The sequence below is a fragment of the Manacus candei genome, unplaced genomic scaffold, assembly GCF_025592945.1.
Source record: "Manacus candei isolate 608988 ecotype Guabito, Panama unplaced genomic scaffold, ASM2559294v1 h1tg000069l, whole genome shotgun sequence".
Lineage (NCBI taxonomy): Eukaryota > Metazoa > Chordata > Aves > Passeriformes > Pipridae > Manacus > Manacus candei.
Window position 1 is genome coordinate 5,219,720 of NW_026138117.1, and position 23,801 is coordinate 5,243,520.

At 38.9% G+C, this 23,801-nt stretch overlaps 1 protein-coding gene across 7 annotated transcripts; it reads left to right on the forward strand.

The window, feature by feature from the left end:
* On the forward strand, positions 1-23,602 carry IL18R1 (interleukin 18 receptor 1). 7 transcript variants are annotated; one of them, XM_051806864.1, is made up of 14 exons: positions 1-94; positions 1,033-1,231; positions 2,545-2,614; positions 3,211-3,360; positions 3,652-3,769; positions 4,760-5,000; positions 10,113-10,290; positions 11,941-12,094; positions 12,595-12,657; positions 14,811-14,967; positions 15,147-15,280; positions 16,656-16,817; positions 18,412-18,570; positions 20,236-23,602. In XM_051806864.1, the coding sequence occupies exons 5-14, from the start codon at positions 3,721-3,723 to the stop codon at positions 20,634-20,636; spliced, it is 1,698 nt and encodes a 565-aa protein (XP_051662824.1). In that variant the 5' UTR covers positions 1-94; positions 1,033-1,231; positions 2,545-2,614; positions 3,211-3,360; positions 3,652-3,720; the 3' UTR covers positions 20,637-23,602. The 7 variants fall into 7 exon arrangements, with proteins under 7 accessions (XP_051662824.1, XP_051662825.1, XP_051662821.1 ...); XM_051806865.1 differs by having other exon boundaries at positions 72-94; positions 1,069-1,231; XM_051806861.1 differs by lacking the exon at positions 1-94 and adding an exon at positions 410-877.
* Positions 23,603-23,801: the final 199 nt, after the last annotated feature.

A 23,801-nucleotide genomic window follows, 5' to 3' on the forward strand; every position in this document is an offset into this window, starting at 1 on the left:
CCACCGTCCCCTAAAAAAGTTGATCGTCTCTCCCTCTGCTCGCGGGGCGCACCGCTGGGTTTCACCCAGGCCGGGTGACAGCCCAGCGCCCTCGGTAACCCTGGCATTGCTTCGCGCTGCTGCCCGGCCCCGGGTGACAGCCCAGCGCCCTCGGTAACTCTGGCATTGCTTCGCGCTGCTGCCCGGCCCCGGGTGACAGCCCAGCGCCCTCGGTAACCCCGGCACTGCTTCGCGCTGCTGCCCGGCCCCGGCCCCGGCCCCGGCCCCGCCCCTGCGCCGGGCCCCGCTGCCTGCCAGTGAAAAGGGGAAGAGGCCCCGCGGCGCCTTCCCGGACCGCGGCCCCCGCACCCCGCGCAGGAACCGGCGGCGCCCCCCGGGCACCTCGTCCGGCAGGAAGGGCCCGGGCAGCGGGGCGGCCGCGGAGGGGCAGGGGAGAACGGGGCAGGGCAGGCGGGCTGGCAAGGCGAGGGTTGGGCGTGGGCGGCTCTTCCTCCCCTCTCTCGGAGAAGCCGACAGCCTGCCCCGAAGGGCATCTCTGCGGGAGTGCGGGGGCCGGCACCCGCTGTTCGGGGACTTCTCCGGGGCCCTTGCCTGTCCCCCGCCCTTCCTGTACCCGACCCTGCGGCCCTTCCCTTGACTGCGACACTGCGCCGCGCACCCCCAAGGCACTCGGCTGGGACACCTCTCTTCGGGGCCATGATATACTTCTCTTTATTACTGAGCTGTCGTAAATAATTTAGCCTTGAAAGTGGCTTATTTCAACACACGGCCCATCACTGGCACTGCCAAGTCGCCATCTCTGAGCTGTTTGCAACCCTTTCCTTCGCACCCGGGTGGCTTTGGAGGAGGATGGGCTCCGTCAGTGGTGGAGTAGGCGGTGGGAGCAAAGATTGTGCCTAAAACATTTGTGTATCAGCACTCAAATGCCTCATTTAGAATAAATATTAATATTAAAGACTTGCTATTACTATTCCATTAATGCTAGTAAAAATGAGTTTCTCACATCTACCTTTTCCGTTTTCCTTCCTGCAGTCAAGTGTTCATGAAGTGAGAAAGTCCACTCTTCAGGAGGTTTTTCAGATTGAGCTGTCTGTATATTGACTCGCTGAGAGGGACTGCAGTCTGTTTCAGTGATGAATGAGGTTCAGAAGAGTTATAAGTACAAGCTGCAACTCTGTGGAGTTTGGAGAACTACCTCTGCAGCGACTTTCCACCTGGCAAGACTTGCATTGTAAGTAAACAACTTCACTTATGTTCTTTGAAATTAAGATAGATTTTCATTTTTACCAAGAAGTTGCAATCCTGGCAGAACGGTGCCTGGACCTGGTGTGGTTAAGACAACTGTTTGTTAAATACTTTTGTTTTTTTCATGAATGCTATGCAAATTATGGCACTATCTGGTGATATTTTAAAAAATACTTAGATTCCACAAGGAACCGTTCATGTATCATCACCCTTTTATTCCAAAATCTTCTGGCGATTCTGTAAAATTGAGGAATAATTGTAATGGTGCTTAAAGGCACAGAATTGTCTAGTTAATGAGATATCATTAATATATGTTACAGAACTTAAGCCTTAATTTTGTTTAAAGTTTTTGTTGGCTTCACAATGGCAAAAATATTTTTAAGAACCATTTTTATTATTATAACTTCATCAGTGTTTTTAAACATGTATAAAATTTGAAAAACAAGCTTAAAGCTATTGTCACTTTGAGCCTTATAGATAATTGGTGATTGAATAAATTTACATTGAAACTGTAATTCCCTATTATTGCCTTAGTATTTTGAGTATTTTCTTTACTCCTTTATTAGGCATAGAATCTTTATCTTACTTTAGAATAACTCTCCATTTTTTCTGAAAATTAAAAAATCTTATTCCGTTCCTCAAAAGATTCTCTTTATATTAGCTGACTTTCACCAAAAACATTTATCTTTTTTTCCTCTCTTTCCCCTCCCCCCCGAGCTTTTTATTGAAGAGTACTGCAAACTGTATGGCTCAAATGTAAATACTTTTAGCCTACAGTAGAACAATTTCAGACAGATTGAACAGGTTCAAGAGCAATGGGAAAGTAAGATTAATGTTCTGTGTTTTGCTTTTAAGAGTCGTCAGGAATATCAAACCTGGTTATTACTAAGTAGCTTGCATTATACTGTGTGCATTCAGCAAAACTTCCTCTGTGAGCTGATGTGATTTACCAAAAAAGAATTGAATTTAAAAATAAAAATATTTTATCTTTATGTAGAGGATTATAGTTTTATGATCTCTAACAGCTGTGTTTTTTCTGGATGTGATAGGGTGGAAAAGGAAGGTAAATTCAAGAAATAAAAATAAAGAGAGAGTCGCTTCTTTCCTTGTGAAGTGTAAGAGCTTGATAATCTGTGTGGTAGGGAACTGAAACCAGGCCTGGCAAGTTTATGGTATGACCCTTTAAAGTTGCTTGTCATAGTACTCAGAATCCAACTTCTTCTAGCTTTCTAAATCTGTTTCTGCCTACCAGTCTGTCTGAAAAAAGAGATGTGAAACACTTCCTTCATATCCTTACAGTGCTTTATGGGATGATGGCACAGTTGTGAAAAACTGAGGAGAAAGACTCAGAGGGAGAGCAGCTACACAGGTCAATGTCATTCTGGAATACTACTGGAAATGCAGTAGTCTCCTGCCTCCAGCCTCTTTAGTTCACAGGAAGTTTCTGACTGTAAATCGCAGGGCAGTGTCTTACAACAGTGTGTGCTTTCTTAAATCGCTACAGGTTTCCTTATTAAAACCAAAGAAATGGATTGCTAATGAGATTTCTTTTGACAGATCTTTAAAATACATCTCGGCTGTGTCTGTGTGTCTCATTTGTTCAGGCATGTTTGGGTGAGACTAAGCATGGTTATCTGTCTTGGCTTCAGGAGTTGAACTGAGCTGGTCATGCATCTAATCTTTCTGTTTTATAAGCAAAACTGAAGCACGGTTTTAGGACTGTCTTTGGTTGTCAGTTAACCTTATGTTCTGAGGAACCTCAGAGAAGATGCTCCATGCTGGTCTTATTTATTAGTATTTTCCATTTGCCTGTGAAATCACAGGTGGCTACACATGAAGCAGTTGAATACGAGTTGCTTCATGTCCTCCCACTCAGTGGAAATGTTAGTGCTGTCAGCTGGTGCTTATTCCTTCCACAGACAAAAATTCGAAGAAAAAATTATATGTCTCGTTGTTTTCCAACAGGCTCAAAATTAACCATCAGCATACCCCATCTAAAACATTGTGCTGTTCTCACTGAAGGCAAGTGAAGTTTCTACTAGCTGTTTCTACAAGGTCCAGTCTTGCAAAGTTTATAATCTTTGTGGAGCTAAAAAAGCACTGTCCTATCCTGTGGTAGGTATCTACTGGTTTGGAATTTGAGTGCTTCTGTAAGATTGTAAAATGCATCTGTTGAACAAGAAAATGGAAGAAGGAAACCCTGCAATGCTTTATGAATTTAAAATAAACTTGCTAAGAAAAATCTAGACACATTACCTGATATATGAAAATAGGCCTTATGGTAAAAATATGTAACTTCCCATTTGGAAAGCCCTCTTCAGCACCAAGCAATAGTTACACTGCTCACATGCTCAGAGGAATCTGTTTCACTGCACTTGTGATGAATGGTGAATCTGTTTTTCTTAGGCTTTCTGAACAAGCAAGAACAATTCAGTTTCATTTTTCTGGAGAAGAAGTGAGAAGTAACTCAAGAAAATGACTCTGGTGATTTTTTTTTTAATGTTTATCATAGGATCTGCTTCTGGTAAGTAAAAGTCTTTAATTCAGTAATAGAACCTTCAAAATATGTGCCATCTTCCTGACAGTTGCTTGGAATAGGGCAAGTTTTGTATTTTGTAGCTAAGAGCAAAAACTTAAAGATTTGGAAATTTCAGCCCAGCTCCAGGCTTAGGAAATTATGAAATAAAAAGATCAAGGATGCTACCTGGAGACACTTGATGATGTTGTATATGACCATAACTGTATGAAGAGCCACAGCAAGCAAGAAAATGAGTCTGCTTCTTTTTGTGCCATTCAGAAGTGCGGTCACAATAGTTGCTAAACAACAATAATCTCTGAGAAATAGAATTTTTTTACTGTTAACTCTAGACCGTGGTTCCTTTTCTGTATTTTTATGACTTCTGTATGAAAAAGTAAATTTGGGAAATTTGTTTGGAAAGGCACACTTCAAGACTAAATTTTACATATATAATCTCATTTGAAGAAAACTTTCCCAAAGATATCTGAAGTTTTTTCAGAAATCTACATAATGTAGATAGTCTACATAGTTTTAATTTAGAAGATAAGAAAATGCAAATGTTAATTCATAGGATCTGTGCTTTTTATCTCAGCTATATTTGTCAAATCAAACCATATGTGAAGAATTTCTCCTTTCCCCTTCCATTTGTGGCAACTGCTTTACTGTAGAGTGAGGCCAGATTCTGCCCTTTGTGCCAGTTTGATTCTGACACTGTGGAACTGACATGAAAGAATTATAGGGATAGGGACACGTCCTTTCTTATTTCACCCCGCTCTTCTTTCTGGTTTTGCTTGTGTAAGGTAGAATAAAGGCTTGGAAAACTGTTTTTCTGTAAGTATTTCTGAAATAAACAAATGCTGCCAAACCACTTTGCTGAAATCAAGTCACCTTACAAAAGACCAGCAGCACAGCAAATCACTTTAAAGTCAGGCTAACATTATTTTCTGAAAGAAGTACTTGGCTTCCTAATGTATCTTTTTTCCCCTTTCTCTGAAGAGAGGCTGTGTCCCCTTCGTGCCTCCATTGACGTACTAGAAGGGGAATTTTTTTTTCTTTGTTATCCTGAGTCAAGGCAAGAGCATTTTCAGGAAGAAGCATACACAATAAACTGGTACAGAGAAAATGCTGGAAAACAACAATTGATAAAGGAAACACGGAGAATTGTTTCACAAATGAATTTTCTGGAGTTTTGGCCAGTTGAACTCAGTGACTCTGGGAATTACTCTGTCACTCACAGGTAGGTACACAACCCAGTGGGTGAACATCTTGCCTTTGCACATGTCTGTGATGAAGGTAATTTCTCTGTCTTCCTTTGTATAATCCATACAAAGGTGCAGGGAACTGCATTGAGTGTTGTGTCATTTTCTACTTCATTTCACTATAACCATCAAGGTGAACCTATTATACTTACAAATATCTAGAAGCAATTGCAGCCTTTTAAAGGTTCTGTAAACCTTTTGATAAGGCAGGTAGCGTTTCTTCTGGCTTGTGATTAATTACCTAAACAAAATGAGTGATAGGCAACCCTTCTGTCCACTGCCAAGTAAAAGGAAACATTTGCTTGTCTTCTTCCCCAGACTTGTTCTTGTTTGCAGTGTTGGATGGATCTCACACTATGAGGCCTGCCAAGTCATCTATCTGTATAGTAAAGCAATAAACAAAGAGTGGCATAGCTGAACTCTGGTTTCTGTACAAACCTTTACATGCTTGGAGCCATTCAAAGAACAAATGAAACAACTGGATTTGATTTCTTACCACTGTATAACATCATGAGTCAAAAAGAGAAATAGGGAGGCCTCCATTATTTGGTGGTAATCTTCACTGGAACATCTTGAAAGACTGGGGAACTAATTGCTGCATGGAGTTCTTGTGACTAACTTAAAATAAAACTGTCATTCAGCATTTACAACTGAAGCAATGATTAATTTGAAGCAGACTACTTTGCATGTAATGATTTGTGCTGTCCTTCAAGAAATATTTCTAAGATTCTTGCCTGGTTCATAAAGGGTATGGGACTACAGATACTGAAAAATGCTATTCACATTTTTCCAGTAACATCACAGACTCAAGTTTGATAATTTACTGTTCTAAGCTAGACTTCAATTGTTAACTTCCAAGTTAACTTGGAAGCTGAAAATTTTATGTTTTATTTTGCCAGGTATCATAATTATTATCATCTTAGTGATATTATTTTTAAAAGTACAAAGTCGTGGTCTACGAAATGTTAAATATTGTTAATTGTAGGGTAAAGCTTGAGAAAAATGTTATTAATATATGCCGAAATCAATCTTAAGAGAATTATCTTTAGGGATGATGAGTATGGTAGTTTGTCTATTTTGTTGTGCAATTTTGTGTAAAGGTGTTGTATTATTCAGTACAGACATTCGTCTGAAGCAGCACAGCTGAAGTGTGCTGCTCAGTTTTGGTCTGTAGGCATTAATATTCAATGATACCTGACACAGGCTGGTCTATTGTCATGGAACTGTACTTGACATGTCAAGACCGAATTGGGGTTTAAATTGTGGCTTTATTTATGGCCTTTATCAGTTGTCTATATGTTCACTTCACAAAAAACTATCAAATCTAAAAATTTGTTGTTGCTAAAGATTTTTCTGTTAGCATCAGAATGAAGGCACATGCCAGAATCTTGCAATCCTCCTATGGGAACTCTTAGCAGGTCTCACTGCTGGAACAATAGGCATAAGGGGATTTTTTTCATAGGATTGTAATGGGGTATTGGGCTTAGTTTGTTTGATGATTCTCACTAATGGCAGGCATATTAAATGAGTTAAATTTCAGCAAATACAAAAGATTATTGCAGAAACTGTTTTCTGCAGAGACAGAGGACTTTTAGTGGCCTCTATTTATAGGGAAAAATTGTGGGCTATTGTGAACTACTGAAGTGATTTAAGCTTTAATAAGAATTACAATTATAGTGGAGTTAAAAGTTTTACTTTTGAAAGCAGGTATTCAAATTATATTTTTATTTATCTTCTTTTTTTTCAACAATTTAATTTAGAGATAGATATTTGTAAGCTATATGGGAGTACTTATAATTGTTTAGGCAGTTTCAGTGAACAGTGTGACAATTACATATACTGCAGATTTTCAAGAAAAGGAGACGCATTGACAGATTTTGAAAACTAATTAAACATAGGGATTTTTTTTCCCTGATATGTTACAACTGACAATACGCAAGAAGCAAGAAGTGAAAGTGATGTAACAATGTTTTTATAGTGTATTAACCACTTTTTTTTTTTACTTAAAGAAGATTGAGAAGTTTTACAGATAAACCTGAAGTGTGCTTATGTGTGTGTTGATGTGTTCACATGTGTTTGTTGGTATACTAGACTTAGGATATAAATTCAGGGATTAATGGACATCACCTGTAAGTCTGACTGTGTCCATATTTAGCAACATTTCTTGAAAATAAAAATTTCGTATGTACTTGTAGTGAGAGTGGTAAGCAGGAAAACTGTGTCACAGATCTTTGGGAGGATTTCTAATTTGTGTGGCTTTTTGTAGCCTGTATCCTGTGGTTATCAAAGAGAAAAACAGAATACAAAAAAGCAGGTCAGCAGGTGTTGGTGACCTTGAAACTGAGAAAACTTACACATTCCTTATAAAACCCCGAACGTACAGAGATCTGTGATAAACACGATAAATCTTAAAATCCTCACTTTTTAAATAAGTGGTATTGCTCACTTTTTAAATAAGTTTGGAACAGTTAAAAGCAGTGGAAACATACAATATTGCAATTTGGAAGGTACAGTGACCATTTCTGAGGTAGACTGAAATACTGAAGATAACACTGGCTTGTTGCAGTGAAACAGCTGAAGAATTACCTAGAATTGTCTATGTATCCAGTAAACTTGGTTCATATTCTCTAAGGGGTTTCACTTCCCTGTATCGTCTCCTGAGTCAAGATGATAGATTTTGTTGTTCTTTCTTGGTGGGTTTGGTGGGGGGGAATTGAAAAGCCAGAAATTGTTCTGTTCCCCACAAAGAATCACCAAAGGATCTCAGCAAGTAAAAACCAGGAGAGAATATAACAATTCTGACAGTAGCAGTTTAAAGAATACAAGTAAATGCATCTTTTTTTTGATTGAAAACCAAATTTCATAAGACAAATTTATCTTTATTTGCATAGGTATGGTTTTGACACCTTCTAAGGAGCTGCTCCCAGCCAGATTTTGGCTCAGCAGGTAGAATATCTTGATCCAGTTCGAGTGAAATCCTCATGAAATGATTGAAGTGATTTCACCAAATTGGATCACAGAAGAAAGCCTCTGTGGAGTGACAGTGCTGAGGAGAACATGTGGCTTTATTGACCCTTTTCTTCCATCTACTGAATCTAGATAGTAAAATTATATATATTTCATGGCTAGGTCTGTACTTGCCTCTCCAGCAGTATTCAGATTAGTAATGTGATACCTAAAGAAACACACAAACTAAGTGGAATTAATTGGAATTAATGTTTATGTCTGCACCTAAATTTATCTTGGGTACCTTTACTGTCAGGGAGAGAGAGGCCTTTCTGGTGCACAGATTATCTTGTCCTAAACAGAATATATAAAATAGATCGTATAAACTGCACTGTAAAAGGATGACTGCTGACTGTGGTCCCATTGCTGACTGTGATCAGTAGCTCTGATTTAAATGTGTAAATATGATGTTGAAGAATAGGTGAGGACCCCACCCATCGTGAATACCCACACAAGCACATCTCTGATGGAAAAGTTTTGGTAAGGCTTTTCCTGTTTATGACAGCGTAGTCAACTAACTGTAGTTGATTGAGAAACCAAACCACTGTTTTGGTTTAGAGAGTCAATTGCAATTATGAGTAATGAATATCTCAAGTGACTAAAGAGAACAAGGAGAACCTGTGTAGGCTGAGAAGGAGCTATAAAGGGAAGAGGGTGAGCAGAATACATAAATACATTTGTTTGGCAGGCTTAAGAAGTGGAAAAGAGACAACCCAAGACTTGGTCCAAATTCATCATATAAATGATGTCCTAATAGTTCTTCCGAATCTTGTACAGTCAAAAGGCATGTCAGTCAAGAATGGTGTTTAAGCTGGTATACTCGCTGGGGATGCTTCTCCTTTCCAACTGCTTTATCTTCCTGGCCCTTCTCATTGAAATGATTCTGGACTAGTTGTAGCTCTGGGAGCAATTTATTTTTCTTTTTTTGGAAGCAGAAGGATTCAAACATATTTATGAAGATATGACTGACATTGGAGGGAAGTGCTCTGTGATTGCTGCTTTTGCTTTGTCAGGCCCTGTTTGTTCAGTAAACAAATGAGAGCTCTATGCACTAGTTGTGAAATCTCACCTGCTAACTGACAGAATCTCACCCACTAACTGACAGCAACATATGGCTTTCTCGTAAGCTCTAACTTTGCCAAATTTAAGTCAAAAGTCCTCCAGGTTCCTTTCCCTTGGTAGTCATGTATTTGGACATATCCAACAGTGAAATAACTCATGGCTATAATATGATTCTTTCAAGGAATATGTGAATAGAACTTAGTAGATATCTGAATCACAACGATCAGCTCCTAGATATTCAAAATAGGTGTTTTTGGAGCATATTCATGTGATCTTTTTATAGATACTGCATGGGATGTTACGACTCTGCTGTAGAAGTGGTAGTTCCTGACTCTTCCAGTCAGCCTGGGATGGTGAACTACTGTAGATCTTTTATCAGTGCAGGACTCAACGACAAAGAGATGCATGCTTTCCAAAATTTCTTGTTCTGCAGACAGGCTTGAATCCATAAATGATGCTGTAATTCAGGAGACTTGCGGAGTTCGGGAGTATTTCCAAAATACCAGTGACTATCTGCAGAGTATCAAGCAATGAATAATGTTGCTTTGTGAACAACAGTAGAGTTGCCTATCTCATTTTTGATATGTTTTACAAGTATATTTTTCAGTTACTGCTTTAAACCTTAGCAACACATAGGAGATTATACCTGCAAAATATTTAGCTGATTCAAGGTCCTGAAATTCTTTTATGCTCTTCTGTAACTATACATGATGCCACAGATTGTTGCATTCTTGTTTGGGTTGATGTAGCACATATTGCCATATTTCATAGATATAATTGTATTGTCAAATGTTTTGTGATAGTTGATTTAGTTTAGGTAACCTGTTTGTTAAAGGAAGTAACACTTACTTGGGGGTGGAAAAGTAATAAAGGTGAATATAAATAATTAGGTCGCTGTAGATGTACTTTTTACCTAACAGGTGTGTTAGAGAATTTATTTTGTATTTTGTGTGTAACTCACTAGGCTGCATTCTTTTAAAAAGCTCCTAAAACTGATTTTGCTAATTTTTTTTTTTTCGTAGCAATGGAAAACAAAATTTTATAATTCAAAAGTGGACCTTGAATATACTTGAAAGAAATGAAAGCAGCTGTTTCAACAAGAATCATTTAACTACGGAAATAAAAAATGCTGGAACTGGTCATTCACTGAAATGCAGTGATTTGTCTGTCAATGAAAATGACAGCATAACATGGTACAAGGTAATTACTGAAACAGTTTCACTCAAATAATTGGCTATAGAAACAAAATATCTGATTGCAGAAAAAATTAATTGCAAGCAAATTTTTAGAAACATCTACAAACACTGTAAGGGTTTAATTTCTCGGGTGATTAGGGAAAAAACTTCAGACAGATATACGAAATGAAGTTTTTCTCTACTCTCAGATTTATTAGAAAAGTGTACTTTTTTCAGAAGTTATTAAACTGGTAGTTTGTAATGGTAAAAGATCTGATGTGTATGTCTGTTTGCTGATTTAGACACAGCTGGTTTAGCCAGCTGCTACTTTGCTGATACAGATATTCTGATGCTTAATGAGGTATCAAGATATTAGTTTTACAGGTGGCATGTGCTTGTAGAGTAACTGCAAACTTTTTACTTTTGCTGCTTCTGAACACTTTTTATAAGTGTGTGACAGATCCAGTTCTGTTCATTTTAGGCAAATCATCTGTATTCTCTCTACCAGCTTTTGCCAGAGCATAGCTGATAATAGTGTAAGCATCTGTAACTGTTGGATGTTGTGCTCAACCACTGGATGAGGCACCCTGAACAGGCTTCTTCTACCCTGTTGTGTCACCTTGAGCATTGCTCCTTATTCCTCTCAGGTCTCCTGGTTGGAGTAACAGACCCTGTTTGCTGCATGTTGAATCAGTGTCAGGAAGGGATTTTGACTGCTTAAGTATGGGCATCTGGAGTAGCCTGGCAAGCAAGAGCTATGGCCCTATAATAACAAGCTATTTTCTTGTTCTTTGGGGCCTGGGAGGATGGGACCATTGATGGATAGGGCCACAGGTTGTAATGCTTTCTTCAATAAAGGACCATACCCCAGACTGGCCTCTCTCATGGCTAAACTGAGCATATCAGTGCTACTGTGTGAGACAGGTGAAGCAGCCATCCTTGCACCTAAATATCCTTTAGCACTTGCTTGGGTGAAAATTTTCAAAGTCTTCCTATTGCTCCCTAAGGTGAGATAAAACCGGGGTGGTCACACATGCCTTTTGAGCAAGAGCCTGCTAGTAAACATGCATCCAGAAAAACCCATTCCTTGGACAATTTCTATCAGTGCTCATTTCCCTTTTGATCTAAGGTAATTCAGACCAGAACCAGATACTGCTGCCTTTTCACAGGACGTTTCACTTAGCATGTGCTGTGAATTACAAAACACCCACAAACTAGAGTTTTTTTCAGGAATAGGGAGAGTAAACACATGTGAGTCCAATTCTTGTTACCCTCTGAGACGGTTACTTTCCCTGTTGTTGAGGTGTTTTGTTTTAACCTGAAACCTCCTCATAACCTAGACAGCTTTGAGCCACAAGCAGATGACACTTACAGACCCAAGCCATCATTTTGGAAAAAAAAAAAAGAGTACTTTTGAGTTCCCAATACAGTATTTTTATACTTAGACACTTACTTGAAATTGCAGTGCTCTCAGCTTCTAATGGGTTAAATGGTCAAAAGTTTCATTTAAGTGACCATGAGTGAAAATTTGGCCTCCACCTCTTTTGGGTCAGACACATGTCATTGAGATAGTGAAAAGAATGATGGTGACACTTTCAAAAACAATTTTTAATTTCTTTAAGGTTTTGAATGCATATGTGCTACAGAATAGTGTTTTCTGGTTTTATTGATGCAGGACTGTAAGAATTATGAACATGAAACAGAGAGGGAACTGCATTTTAGAACCTTAACAGCACAGCACTCTGGGATATATACGTGTAAAATTATAATCAGTCATGAAGGAAAGATATACCACAGCACAAACACAATTAAACTGATAGTAGAAGAAGGTAAGAAAGCTTTCTAAAATTTGGAAGCATGCTTTCTGGTTCACTTTACAATGGAGATTTTTAATTGCAGTTCTCATTTGATAAATATATACAAGGGGGAACAAATCTGGTAATCTGAACTATTTCACAATAATTTGAAAAGTAAAAAAGCAGAAGTTAAGATGACATATTACCTATTTTGGAAGATGTATTTGGTATGTTTTTCCTGCAGTTTTTTTTTTTTTTTCAAAATAGCTGCTGTAAGTCACACAAACTTAATAAGAGTTTTGCAGAAGAGTCTTTCCAACCATTTTAAATTGTGCACTGTACATATATGTATGTAAAAAAATTCAACAAGTCATACTGTGTTTTAAACTACTTAGTAACACCAGAGTCCAGATATTGTTCTTTGAATTAAATGGAATGTATGCTATTAGTTTTAGAAATAGAGGAAGTATGTAATTTGTACTATGGAACAATGCATGTGAGCTATTACTTCAATAGCAATGTTTCTATTTTAGATGCACCAGAGGCTGTAACTTTGGAGATAATTGGACACCATGAAGAAATTGAAACAGAAATAGGTATGAAATTAGTGCAAAAATCTTTGTGGTAGCTACTGCGCGTATATGCTTTTGTTCTGATCTCTTTATGGTTGATGGTCTGATTAAGTGTAATCAACTAAGAATTGTCTGTGCACCCTCTTGTATCTCATCTAACTTCACACCTGGTTATGTTTTGCCTAGTGTATTCCATGGTTGATATACCAGTACACTAAATGTACCTTCTACAGAGGCAGAAGCTGAGGTTGCTGCTGTGACCAGCAAGAGAAAGTGGCGGTGGTGATAAACCATCTCTCCATGGCTTTCTGTTGTAGACAGCAAACCCTGTGAAGCAATGTGTAAAAGGTGTATAGTTTTTTCAGTGAATAGCAATAATGAGAAATCTCCTTGCTACCTGACGCAGTTGAGGATGTTATTCTTCAGGGAAATGAGAAGTGTGAGGAAGCGACAGTCCTGGTAATGCGGGCATGAAGATCTGTCACTCCTTCAAAGAATTTGTCAAGAGACCTTACCTGTTCTTCTAGCTGGGAGTAGGTTAGATAACATGATCTACAGGCTTCACACAATCTTGGACAGGATACAGGATTTTGTGTTTGAGGCTGTAATTAATTTTAGAAAACAGAAGTTTACCTGTCTTTTTCCTCTCCTGTGCCTGAGGGCTTCTCCCATCTGGTTACCTAATCCTTCCTTTCCATGTGTTACCTGCTCTGTGGCTCATACCTGTATCTCATTTGCTCATCTAGGACCTCAGATGCTAATTTTCCTTCCTTCTTACAAATGTTGCTTGATAGGTCCTTTTTCCAATAGTAGTACCCCAATCCTATGATGCCTAATGACTTCCAACCTCTGAGTACATGCTTCCGGCACGTTTCTTCCTCATTACTGTGCTTGTCCCAACCCTTAGAAGTTAGCAGGGTTCAGCATCAATTGATTATGAACTACCATCCCTTATCTGCCTTGATAAGATCATTTCATAAGGTCATTAAACTACCTGCTGAGTCATGAGACAGATGGCATGGTGGAGAGTGGAGGGAATTTTCAATGAGCTAGGTCCATGATGTTTAAAACCTGTCATTGTCTAGATGGTGTTCTATAATCTCCCCAAAAATAGCTGGAAAAGCTGGGATTGCAAGGTAGAAGATACTAGAAGGTTAGGTCTGTGTTTCAGTCTGTGCAAATGTGATTTGGATTTCTAAGGTCTGAATCTAAGATGGCCAGATTTTCATCTGGATCCTGCTTTGAAGATTCTGTAACTATCCACTCTGATAAATCTTGAGAGGTCAGCTTGTAAGTGCCCTTGGAGAATTGCTGGGCAAGCCTCTCTTACTGGAAAGCATTTGTGTATATGGCCTGAACAAGGACTAACATGCACTTTTTATGGCTTAATAAAGGGCATTCTGGATGTGTTCTCTGGAAATGATGCTGGCATAGCCTAGAAATAGTGGCGCAAAGTTGCAGCTAACTTCGGGTCAAGCTTCCCACGACAGTGTTTAAAAAATCTCACACTCCAGAGCTGCAGTCTTCTGCCTTTATTTTTCCAAGTGTACAGTTGTCCTTTTGGTTTTGAACTTTCTTAAAAATAACTGAACTTTATGGAATGGTTGCTGTCACTTCCAGTTAGTGCTTTTAAATGGGGCAAGTAACTGACTGAGTAAATGACTTGTTCACATATTCAGGAATTCCAAGTGTGGGATGGGAACTTGTTCTGTGAGAGTTCAGCAGGGGCTTTGGCTTTATTGAGTAGTCATATGTAGTTTATTTATGACAATCAATTGGTTGTAATTCCCCTTACCAGTTACTTACTTTTACCTGGCCCTGGAGCACTAGTGATATGTTGTCCTCTCCTGTTCTCTGCTTGCAAAACACAGTGTAGTTCATAGAATCTTAGAATATCTCCCTCCAAGTCCAACTCCCATTAGTTCTCTAAAGCCTGAAATAATCTGGCATATTTAAACTCGGTTGGCTGTGATAATTTATCTGAGAGAAAGGAATGGATGACTGTCACTCTGCAACAGGGTGCAGCAGAACACTTACAGAACATTGAACAGGGGCTATGAAATCCAGAAGAGAGCACAGCTCATGGGATATGTTGGCTGGAAAGCTGACATTTTACTGCACTGTGAACATGAATACTACTTCTTACTAGATCTTCTCATGTTATACTTTTTTTTTAGGTAAAGAAGAGATACTCAATTGCACAGGTTTCTTGGGTTATTATATGCAAGAAGATGCCAGCCTCTACTGGTTAATTAATCAAACGTTTCCAGAACAATGCACAGGTATCCCTGAGAATGAACCTTCAATATGTGAAGAAGAGTTCAAAAAATTACAGTAGGTTTCCTGAAAATGCTGTACTTTATATGGGATAATGTCCTGCACTTTGTACAACTGCAAATTCAGTAAAATTGCAGCCTGAGGGGTTTTTTTAGAACCCTTTCCTCTAAATCTGCCTCTCCGGTGGTTGTAGATTTCTGTACAGATAGTGTTGCTAACACCATTCCTCCTTGCAGGTTGGGAAACAAGTTTTATGTCACAAGGCTACTACGGATTAAAAAAGTAACAGATGAGGACATGCATCATAATTTCACCTGCATGTTGCAAGCTGATGAAAGCACACAAATAAAAATAGTAAAACTGAAGAAAGGTATGACATGATCATTCTTCTCATACTTAATTATTAATCATGGCAGCCTTCTCAATCCTGAGGGCAGGGTACTCATTTCAGAACATCTCTTCAAATATGTCTGTCTGCTTATGAAGTCCCTGGTCCATCTAGTACTGGACCTAACAACACCCTGGGTGATTCCTCCTGCTCTGAAACGGGCAGAAGGAGTTGCTAGAGCAGCTGTGTCTGGGCTCCATAGTCTAACTGCTGCTGCTGTGGACACAGCTGGGGACAGATCCCTGGGCAGCATGTTGTTAAGATCCCATGAAAAAACATTCCCCTGTACTTTCCTACTCATCAGATTGGTGAGATCACAGGAATTAAATACCCAAACTTGGTGCAGCCCTCAGTCTTCTGTTTGGAACACTTTGTTTATTAAGTATCCCTTCTTAAAATTAAAATGTGAGGTTTTTGTTGGGTTTTTGTGTGTGTTGGTTTTTGTTGGGTTTTTTGGTGTTCCCCCTTCCCCCCTGCCCCCGACCCTCCTGCCCTCGGAAAAGTCAGTCTTTTATGTTGCTGATAATGCCTGAAACATTCTGGTCAATGGTTTCTGTCTTGTCAGGAATTCTATACTTCTAGCTATGGAAAGCTAACCTCTACCATATAGTAGGACTTCACATTTATAGTCCAGATGACCTGGAGTTTCATCACAAATGGGCATTCTCTTCTTGTTTTCTATCTCTATCAGGCCTTTCCAAGTTTTACTGGAAGGAAAACATGTGACAATAAACTCGTCAAAAGATGATGCATATAATAAAGCAGAAGTAGTACAGACTACAATGAGCATGACTCAACAGTGCCTTCATCAAAACTTCACAAAGTTAAGTGTTAAAATTCTATGTTTGAAACTAAAAAAACCCCAAAGATAACATAATAAAAATAATTAAGAAAAAGAAAAGCCTGAAAGAGATTAGAGACAAGAAAAAAAAATCGGCCAAAGAGATTAAAGGGGGCATAAGGGACTATTATGCATAGACTGAGAGGGGGTGAAAGGTAGATAATAATAGGACATAGTAAAGAACCTGGAGAAAACTCATCACAAAAGTGAGTGACCACCAGTTTGGTATACTGTACATCTGTGAGGATTTGTAGTGTCAGTCTTGATCTCACACACACTTCATCTATGTGTGTGAACGCATGCAAGACTGTTTCTCCAGTTTTCAGAGTATTTCTGTAGTTCTCCATTTCAGGACAAGTGGCATGTGTATGTGCTTGAATTATTAGCAGGAAAGGATTCTCATCAACACTGTAATTTTTTGAGGTGATTTTAAGGTGCCGTCAGTATTGGATACAGTAATTTTGTCACATAATACTCTTTGATAAGGCTGTAATTTCATGGGTTTCTGTTTTACAGGGAACACCCAAGATCTACCTGTGCATGTATTTACAACTGGAATGGTCCTCGCTGTATTATTTCCATTTGTTGCTATAGCTGCAGTGTTTGTTTGTGTGATTTTTAGGGTTGACTTAGTTCTATTTTACAGGAATATATGCAGAAGAGATGACACTGCTGGAGGTATGACCTTGTTAATGTTGACATTGAAATAAGTGTATTGATTGAAAAATAGTTTCTGGTAGGCTTTATAAAACAATCATCTTTGAGGAAGACAAAAAATTAATCTTAAATCCAGGAGTTTTGTGAGTAGAAATGGCAAAGAATATGTAAAAGAGAACTTGATGGTCAGATGCTAAAGTGTTTGTTATACAGCTGTGGAAATAACAGCAGATAAACAGTGAAAAAGCTGCCTCTGGAGCAGGTAGTGGGAGGGACATGGTTAGATGCTGTTCAGATGAGCTCTGTTCTGCCATATTCTTCATCGCAAAAGTATATAAAGGTGGAGAAGTTTGCAGTTATCTATGTGTGAAGAGGATGAGCACTCTGGAGTTGTCAGCCAGGCAGACTGACAGAAAATTGTTTTCTCCTCACTGATGCCCTTCAGTGAGGTGAAGGTTAAAATGCTTCCTTGACTTGCAGAAGCCATTGCAATGTTTATGGGTTTGTCATTACATGCACTTAAAGGAGAGCAGGATCGTACCAGGCAGCATCACTGTGGTCTTCACAGCAAGCAAGACTGACAGTTACCCAATTTTGGGAATAATTTTTCTGAAAATTGTGGTGAAAAAACTTGCTGTATGAAAAACTTGCTGATTTTCCTAATCTTCCTTGGTCTCTAATGCTTGAGATTTGTCAGTAATGGGTGGATATCATTTATGCCTACTGGTGTTATTTATATATCTGTTTGTTGATGTTAGCTGTCACTGCGTCCTCTGGCTTACAAGGAGGATCTCTGAGAACCTGGACTAGGCTGCCCTGGAGGAGCTGCCTGTTGGATAATAGGCAATGGATTTCCTATTCCTAGAGCTCTTGCAGTTGTAGGGTTTCACTGGCTTTACTTTGTGCTCTCTCTTATGAACTGCATGCAGTAAGGCATTCAGAAAGGGAAGCAAAGAAATACAATTTAAGATGCAAAGCCATGTGTGCCACTGTATCGATCCAGATAGTTGTTCTGCAGAAAGGTTCATGGTTGCTCAGTGTGGTAGACTTGCCCTCTGAATTGGTCTTTGATTTTGTGTTTGTAAATTAGTGCCCAAAGCATGACCAGACGTAGTATACTCCTGTAACTTTTAGTTATGACTTTTAGTTATAAGAGTAACTGATTGATTTTATTTTGCTAGTACCCATTCTACAGAATGATATTCTCAGACAAAAAGTAAAATAAATGTGGAAATCCGCAATATCTCTTAAATAACAATTTTATCAGGTTACAGATACATTTTTTGCTTCCCTTCATTTCTTCATCATCACAGATATGGCTTTAACTGGTTAAATTAATTGAATTTTATTTCAGAACACTGCTGTGGAAAGGAAATGTTATTTTCAAGTATTTGCCAAATGCAATCAGAATCTTTTGTATGAAGTTTAAATTGATTCAGGACTTCTTTTAAATCTGATGTAGAGTGTTTGAAGACTGTTCGGGGTATCAAAAGAAAGAGCAGGAGTTTCTAGATGCTTTGCTACTGAGACAATAATTTTGAAAACCAGAATGATGGATCAGACACTGGATTTCTGATGGTTGCTAACAAGACAACAATTGTTGATTTGCTTTTAGATGGAAAAGAATATGATGCATTTGTGTCTTACCTGAAAGACTGTGCTTCTCCAGTTGAAGAGGAGAGAGAATTTGCCTTGAAGATATTACCCATGATATTAGAAGAAAACTTTGGGTACAAGTTATGTATATTTGAGAGGGATGTATCCCCTGGAGGAGGTAAGTGTATTGAATATTCTTGTCATTAAATAGGCTCATCATTTTGACACAAGGGTAGAAGTCTGTAATTAGAAGGAATTGTGTCAAATGTGTTGTGCATTGAAAGGATACATTTTCCATTTAATTTAGACTGTGGGCATGCAGAGTTTGCTTGCACACATTTTACATATTTTATAGATATATTTATGAATTCATATACACTTACACACACAGAGACACAGACACATATATATCTTTGATTACAAGGAACCAAGATGAAAAGATGAAAAAGATAGCATGGAAGAAGTTGAGAACACAGATGATGTCAGGTATTTCACAATGATAGTGCTTTTGAACTACTTTTGCTGAGGGCCAATGAATGTACTCACGTTACTGCACAGAGCAGCTGGTATCTCTGGTACTAGTTACTCTTAGGTAACTTGTATGTTTGCTCTATCTTCAGTGTGGTGGTTGAAACCATTTTCTGAATGTAACGGGTGCCATAACAAAACAGAAATGAGAACATGGAGTTTTGTTTCTCTGCATGCCCTGTGGATAGATCTGACATCGGCCTTTTGTAGATGCTTGGAAAAAAGATACTAGGAGTTTCTGTTTAGTCCAAAGATCTAGTTGAGGATTAGGATTTCATTATTAAAACCATGGAACAATAAGTTCAGTCAGCCTCCTTCACTAGGCAGGATCTTGTCTCCTTGTATCCATTCCTGACATATTTTTCTAACCTGAGAAGTGCCACGGCTCTCCCAAGCCTTTTTTTTTTGTTTTGTTTTGTTTTTACTTATTTCTCTTTAAGTGTTAAAAAAAGGTTTACTGAAGTGTGCATTCTGATTCCTTCGATAGTTTTAACTTATTTCCTTTTCTCTGGTCTGATCCATTGTTAACATGGAAAATAGAACGTTTCCTTCTATTTACAGGAGCTTTTGGTGTTTCAGTACCCTTGTCAGTCTCCTTTTCCCTGCAGTTTTCTCTTCTTCAGGGTACTTCTGCAGTTTGCTTTGCCTTTCCCTACAAGGCATGTTTTCTAGATCTCTGGTCCTTGTAGACTTTGTTCCGTGGTGTTGAAACAAGCACTGGAAACTGTGCGTGAAAATTGTATCTGGTGTTTAAAGGGTATCACCACTTGCTTTCATTCATCACTTTTCATACCAAAAGTCGTCAATATAAAACACAGTTGGAAATCATTCTGCCATTACGTGCTAGTCTTATCAGCCTTGGATTACTGGCAATAGATTTGGGTGTTTGGTGTCATAAAGAAAAGTGTAACCTGAAGAGTACTGGATATTTGGAGAGAGGTTGCTGTTGATGGCTTTCTGTGAATCACTCCGGTGATATCTATGATGAAAGAGCAGAGATGTCTGGATGGGAGAAAGTTAAATTTTGCTGTCACCTTCTGTCCATGTTACTCCTGCCAAACAGCTGTCTAGAGTAGATGGCGATTATAAATAGGTTTTCGTCTGGTCTAAAGAAAAAGTTTTGGCCATACCTGAGTTCATTTTCACTGACTCTTAATCTCTAATATGTATTAATCACTTCATAAGAACAGGATGCTTACATGCTATCACATTATAAAAGGAACATTTTTTGTACGTATGTGAATGTTAAAAAATTGTCGATTCAGTGTCTCTTCTTTCAATTTAAATTAACAATATATTTATCTTCAATTTGCAGCAGTTGTTGATGATATCCATTCATTCATTGATAAAAGCCGAAGATTAATCATTATACTGAGCCAGAACTATGTTTCTGACAGAGCCATATACGAACTTGAGAGTGGACTGCATAAAGCCCTAGTTGAAAGAAAAACTAAAATCATATTAATTGAATATATGCCTATAAGTGACTACAGTTTCTTGCCAGAATCACTGTCTCTTTTACCATCAAAGAGGGTTGTGAAGTGGAAAAAGAATAAATCTCTTCCTGTGAATTCCAGATTTTGGAAGAACCTTCGGTACCTGATGCCAGCAAAACCTACCAAGATAAATACCAAAAGGCACTATAATAATCTTGACATAGGCTCAAAAGCTGCTCAACTATGGACTGAGGACTGTGACTTTAATGCAGTATTATAACAATTATGGTGAAAAAAGATGTTGCGGAAAATGGGAAATTTTGCTAACTAATAAAATGAAATAATATTTTGGAAAATAGTGTTCATAAGAGGCCAGCTCTGACATTTGAGAAGAATGTAGAAGTTTTTACAGTGATTAGGATGATGTTAATCCCAATGCTAAATACTGTCCTAGAGAGTTTCCTCAGCAACCTGCACAGGGAGCAGAAGTTTCATTCTGCTTAGGACTTACCACATGGCACAAAGCACAATGAAAAACATTCTTATTTCACATTTTTCAGTAATGTAGAATGATAATAATTTTACTTACATACTTCTTGAGGCCCTTCAATAAATATATTAGTATTTGCAATCTCTTGTTTTTATTTAGATGCTCTTTATTTTGTATTTTGATATTTTCTAAGGATTCTAATTGGAAATAGACCAAAACAGCTCCTGCCCTATGGAGTTTGGCATGCAGGCTTTGGGCAATGTCAAGTAGAAAAAACAAATAAAAACAGAGAAAAGGGAGATTAGAAATAGTAGGGCAGATTTGGACAATATTTACTACTGAGTTGTACATGGTATAGACAAGTGGGAATGATTTGGAGAAGTGGTAAAGACTTTACATCCTGTTTCACTGAGAATAATGTAAACACTCATTTTGGCAGAGAGAGGAGGGGGATGAGATATAATTAAAGGTCTAATGTGTTATATTATGTATGTGAATATGCGTAGTGCATCATCATCATCATCATCATGGCTGGGCTTCATGAATGAAGATTTGAGAAGGGCTCTACCCACGTTTGTTGCAAGCGTGTTGGTGGCTAAAAAGGCCAATATGAGACAGGCATGTCCGGTTGCAAAAGGCACAGCAGAAAGACTCCTTAGGTGGTATATTCTGCAAGGCACGATTCTTTCTGCATTGTCTTTTCTCCTCAAGAGTGACCCTGCGTGCGTTCTCAAAAGCATCAGCAGCGTTATAGATGGTGTGTCTCCAGGCCTCCCAATTGGAGGCCAGAGTAGACCAGTGATGAAGATCAATATGGCCAAGGCTGAGATGTTGTTTCAGGGAGTCCTTGTATCTTTTCTTTGGGGCTCCTCTCTTGCAGCAGCCAGTGGCAAGTTCACCATACAGCAAGATCTTAGGGAGGTGGTGGTCCTTCATCCTGGAGACGTGCCCTGCCCAACGCAGCTGTGTTCTCAGCAACATGGCCTCAATGCTTGTGACTGCTGCTTGTTCTAGAACAGATGTATTGGTCACATAATCTGACCAGTGGATGTTTAGGATTGTACAGAGGCAACATTGATGGAAACGTTCTAGGTGGCAGTAGATGACCCATGATTCGGATCCATATAAGAGAGTAGACAGCACAATGGCTCTGTAAACACTGATCTTGGTACTTTTCTTCAGGTGTTTATTTCACCAAACTCTTTTATGAAGCTTTCCAAAGGCACTATATGCCTTTGCTAATCTGTTGTCTATCTCTCTGTCAATCTTACCATCCGAGGAGATGAGGCTGCTGGACTGATTTGAGCTCTGATTTGCCAATGGTGATATGGGGATGAAGGAAGACTTCCTGAGGTGCTGGTTGATGGAGAACTTCTGTCTTCTTTAAGCTGACTTCCAGACCAAAGAGCTCAGCAGCCTCTGCAAAGCAGGATGTTAAACGCTGCAGAGCTGCTTCTGTGTGGGCAACAAGGGCGGCGTCATCAGCATAAAGCAGCTCCCGGACAAGATGGTTTAAGGTCTTAGTGTGGGCCTTCAGTCGCCTAAGGTTGAATAGGCTTCCATCAGTACGGTATTAGATGTGTAGATACTGTCCTGATCATCGAGGTCTGCCGTGGCCCTTTGGAGCATCATGCTGAAAAAGACTGTGAGTAGGGTTGGTGCAAAAACACAGCCTCGTTTCACACCATTAGTTATTAGAAAGGGCTCAGAAAGTGCATTGCCATATCTGACTTGGCTGTGCTGATCCTCATGGAGTGAGATGATCATTTTGAGGAACTTGGGGGGACAACCTAAACGTTCCAAAATCTGCCACAGACCTCTTCTGCTCACAGTATCGAAAGCCTTGGTGAGGTCGACAAAGGTTACATAGAGAGAACTTTGTTCTGTTCCCTACACTTCTCTTGCAGTTGTCTGAGAACAAACACCATGTCTGTGGTACTTCTGTTGGCTCTGAAACCACACTGACTTACAGGTAGAAGAATTCCCTCTGCTCTAGCAGGTATTAGTCTGTTCAAGAGTATTTTTGCCAGGATTTTGCCAGCAATGTAGAGCAGAGTAATGCATAGTGCACATGGTTTGTTGAAAGTGCTGGACTGAGTCTACCCTCTATGAGAATCAGCTACTAGAAACTGAGTTGAATTTCTCTTTCACCTCAGCTTGGAGAGATGATGTGACTGCATATACCTGCTACACCTCATGAACCTGTATCCTGAAGCCTGTGACACCATACAGAATTTATACTGAGGTTTTACACAGTAATGGAGGAATATACATAAGGGAAGTTGAAAGCTAAATGGCATTAACTCCAAAGTTGTTTGAATGCCAGCAAAGCAGATGTATATTGAACTACTCAACATCTGTAATAGGGAAAGCATTTTTGCACAGAAAGGTATTGTGACACAGTCATTTAATCTCTATATCTGATCCTCACTGCCCATGCAGTGGTAAAGGGAGACAAGGGAAATTAAGGAGGTGCATACTCCTACTAACAGCAGATGTTGTTCTTTAATATTGCTTTAATATCCTGAATTACAGACATTAATCAGGGCTTGGAAATGCCTGCTTTCTGTTTACCAGTCCATAGAGAAAAGGAATTAACTGCTAATGCTACTTTTATAGACTATAGTTGTGATGATTTGCCTGATGATGTATATGTCAATGTAGAAGTGAATTTACATGGTAGTCGATTTGAGGTAATGGGTCATGTCCGTGATTTATATTGAGGTTTTTGTATCATTTTTCACTTAATAAAACTTTATTTCTCCCTCTCCACTCCGTGGCTTCCATTTTTGCTGCAGTTAGACAGAAGTAATGTTGTGAATGAGTGTTTTAAGGTTGCTTAAAGAATCACTGGCCAATATATTAGCAAAAACAGGTTTAATATAAAAGTGAAAGTGTGACAAAGTTTGTTGGCAAGATTCACACTACTATTTGCTAGATGGCTAAAGCAGACAG